The sequence below is a fragment of the Belonocnema kinseyi genome, chromosome 6 (assembly GCF_010883055.1).
Source record: "Belonocnema kinseyi isolate 2016_QV_RU_SX_M_011 chromosome 6, B_treatae_v1, whole genome shotgun sequence".
NCBI lineage: Eukaryota > Metazoa > Arthropoda > Insecta > Hymenoptera > Cynipidae > Belonocnema > Belonocnema kinseyi.
In genome coordinates, this window is record NC_046662.1 from 94961431 (window position 1) to 94964803 (window position 3373).

Below are 3373 nucleotides of genomic sequence, written 5' to 3' on the forward strand. Positions count from 1 at the left end.
CGCCCAGATCGTTCAGCATCAACTGTGCTCGTACGGCCACAACGAAACTCGGTAAACCACTTTTGAATCGTTCCAATCGACGGTGCAGAGTCCGGGTAATACCTATCCAGCTTGGTCTTGGTCTCGGATATCGTTTTCTACTTAGAAAACTTAGATTTTTCCATATTAAAAAAAACTCGGAGGTTAGTCGCTTCTCAGTGCTGCAACTTGTAAATGCGTAAGAATAAATGGTTGAAGTTTTGACAGGCTTCATTTGAAGGATCAAGCTCGACGAAAATGGTTCACATTAGTGAATACTAATGCCATCTCTTAGAATTTTCAGGTACTTATCAGACTGCCTAGTATTTGTTGTATTTTACAGAGAGAACACATTTTAAGTCATCCCTTTAAAAAACAGAAGTAAACCTTTGGGTTTAAAATGTTCCCGTTTAATAGATCCAATTTGAAATTAAAGAAAAATCAGATTTTTTTTTACTTTTTTGCAAGCTTCAGCTTGAAACTTATTTTTTATATTAATTGAGGATAATTAGTCACATTTTCCAACACAAACATTTTTTTCTTATAAGGCAGAGATGCTTCGTTACGTCTTTTATCAGTTCCCAAAATTACCGAATGATAATTTATTATTTAAAAAATAAGTTTTATGAATATTTATTTTCATACAGGGGCACATCTACATTGTAAGAAAAAATGTTTCGTTTTCAAAAATAAGATCAATTTGGTACATTATCACTTTTAATTAGTTAAAAATACGATAATTAGATGCAAATATATATCAATATTTATCATACAAAAGTACATCCTTATCACGGTAACTATATAAACTTTATATAAGTTTTCCATATGGATAGTTTAAAACTATTTATTTTAATAAAATTCACCTTTTCCAATGTTGCACTCATGGGTACCACTTTGACATCAGATTCACCTTTCACATCAATATAAATACTTTTACATTGTTGCATTTCCCAATCTACAACCTGGCAAGTATATTGTCCTGCATCAAGAAGTGTCGCCTTTTCTATTGTTAATAGAGAAGTGTGCATATCTGATCCGTCATTTGGTAAATGTCTATACCAAATTTCCCTGTTAATAAAAATAAAAATTTACTTTTAAAATTTTATATTTTGTTTGTATTCTGGCTGTTATATTTAACAACTAAAATTTTAAAAATATTCTTAAAAAATTGGGGTTTCGAAATTCATTGCTTTATCAAATTAGAAGGTTCGTTGCAAAAAGTTTATAATTTATTTCAAATTACTTTCATGATATTTATCGTTCAGAGAAACATGGAAAAAAGTAAATTTTTATTTACTTGGGGAAACCCGAGAAAACGGTGATTTATTTTTATCAGGAAAATAGTACGAGTTACGACAAAGAAACCTGGGTTCAAGTAAAGTTTTGAAAAAAGATCGCATATAAATGTAAAAGTAAATTTGTCCTATGAGTAAAAAAAAATTTTAAAGGTCGCTTTTTAGAGTTCTATACAAATACTGATCGTTTAGAAATATATGGTTTAAATAATTGCACTATCAATATAAAGAAACAAAACACAGGTACATTTATAGATTATTTTGTTGAAGATTAAATTGATACTTGAGATATTTTATTCAATAGAAATAATAATGCCTACATTAATTAGTATTAGTATCAATTCGTAATAAACAACTAGGAAACAGTAAAAATTAATTGAAGCTTCACTAACTTTTTTTATTACGAAATCAGCGAATAAAGAACGATATTTTAGTAACGTTTAGCTTATTTCCCAGCAAAGGCAATTTTGAACTGTAAATCACTCATTAGAAAAAAAACGATATCGTTCAAAAGTTTGACACAAGAATGAAAACTCATTTCTTGATTTAAAATAAAATAATGAAAAGATTTGGTACAAAAATCCATACCTTGCTTTAAAAATAGCTAAAAGATAAAAGTTTTTTTTAGTCAAAAGAAATCGTGTATACAATAACGCAGTGGAAAATAAGTTAAAAATAAATACAAACCTAAAGTTTACGCCTAGGACAATAACACATGCAGGCCTCGGACGCATTTGAGAAATTAAAAATAGTGTCAATGGTAATATAAAATGTAAAAAATAGTAGGTAAATAAATAAAATTTAATACATTTCTCTTAAAAGATCACGTGAAATCGTTTCAAATCTTCCAAAACGCCCTAAAAGTATTGAAATATGTTTTAATCCCTTGAGAAGCCCTGAAAATTTTTGAGATCCTCTGAGATTCTTGGAAAACACGTCAATCTTTTTGAATTCTTTGTAATCTTACAAATCAGTAGATGTCCTTAAAAATTTCATTCCATTGCATTCATTCCCTAAAGTTCTCCCTGATAGCACAACAGTTCTTCTAAACATTCCTGGAACATTCCAATAGAATATTATAGAAATTCCTTATAATATTATGGAATCTTTCAATTTATTTTTAAATTCTACAAATTCCTCAAAAATGGTAAAATATCTTGAATTCTGATATTTTCTGAAATCTTACGAAATCATTTTAAATTCCTTAGAAATTTTATAATGTCTTGAAATGTTTTATAATACTTAGCAATTCTGTAAGATCTTATTAAATTCCTTATAATCTTATGGAATCTTTTAATTTATTTTGAAATTCCACGAACTCCTCAAAAATCGTGAAATACCTTGAAGTCTGGCATTTTCTGAGATCTTCCGAAATCATTTAAATTCCTTAGAAATGTTTTAATCTCATGAAATATTCTATAATATTAAGCAATCCTTTAAAATCTTACTAAATTCTTTGTAATCTCTTAAAGTGCACTATATTCTTAAAATTCTTTGAAATTTTTCAAACTGATTTTGCCTTATGAAATGTCTAGAAGTTTCTTGAAATTTTGTGCAATATTTCGAAATCTCTAATATTTTTTTAAAATATTAAAATCTATGAAATCGTCTGAGACCCATAAAATCTCGTTAAATCCATAGAAAACTCTTAAAATCATTCCCTAGAAGTCAGATGAAGTTTCAATCCAATTCATTTAATCCTTAAAGTTATCTAGAAATCCTTTAAAAAAGCTTCAAACCCCTTGAAAACCTGTACATTTTTTCGATATCTCTGATAAAAACTCTTAAAATCCCTTGAAATTTGTAGAATTCATTAATTTTCTGAAATCTTTTACCAGGTGTATACATATGAAACCGATATTGCCATCTAGCGGCCAGTAGGCACACTTGTAGGCACTGTCGGAACTTACCATTTGTGCTAATTGGCGTATTTTCATCTGTCAACAATATCCAATACAAAACATTTCAAGTTTCATATGACATCGTGATTTTTTTCGCTCTTGAAAATGTCGAAATACGTGCCTTCAAACAACTATTTGCGGGGAGCATTAATTTTCTGT

At 28.6% G+C, this 3373-nt stretch overlaps 1 protein-coding gene across 1 annotated transcript in view; it reads right to left on the reverse strand.

Annotated features, from left to right (window-relative positions):
* LOC117174512 (cadherin EGF LAG seven-pass G-type receptor 2-like) overlaps nucleotides 1-3373 on the reverse strand; it is a 34663-nt gene that overhangs the window by 25561 nt on the left and 5729 nt on the right. The window contains exon 4 of the mRNA XM_033363696.1: nucleotides 882-1086. Within this exon, the coding sequence (XP_033219587.1) occupies nucleotides 882-1086 (205 nt within the window). The remainder of the gene's footprint in view (nucleotides 1-881; nucleotides 1087-3373) is intronic.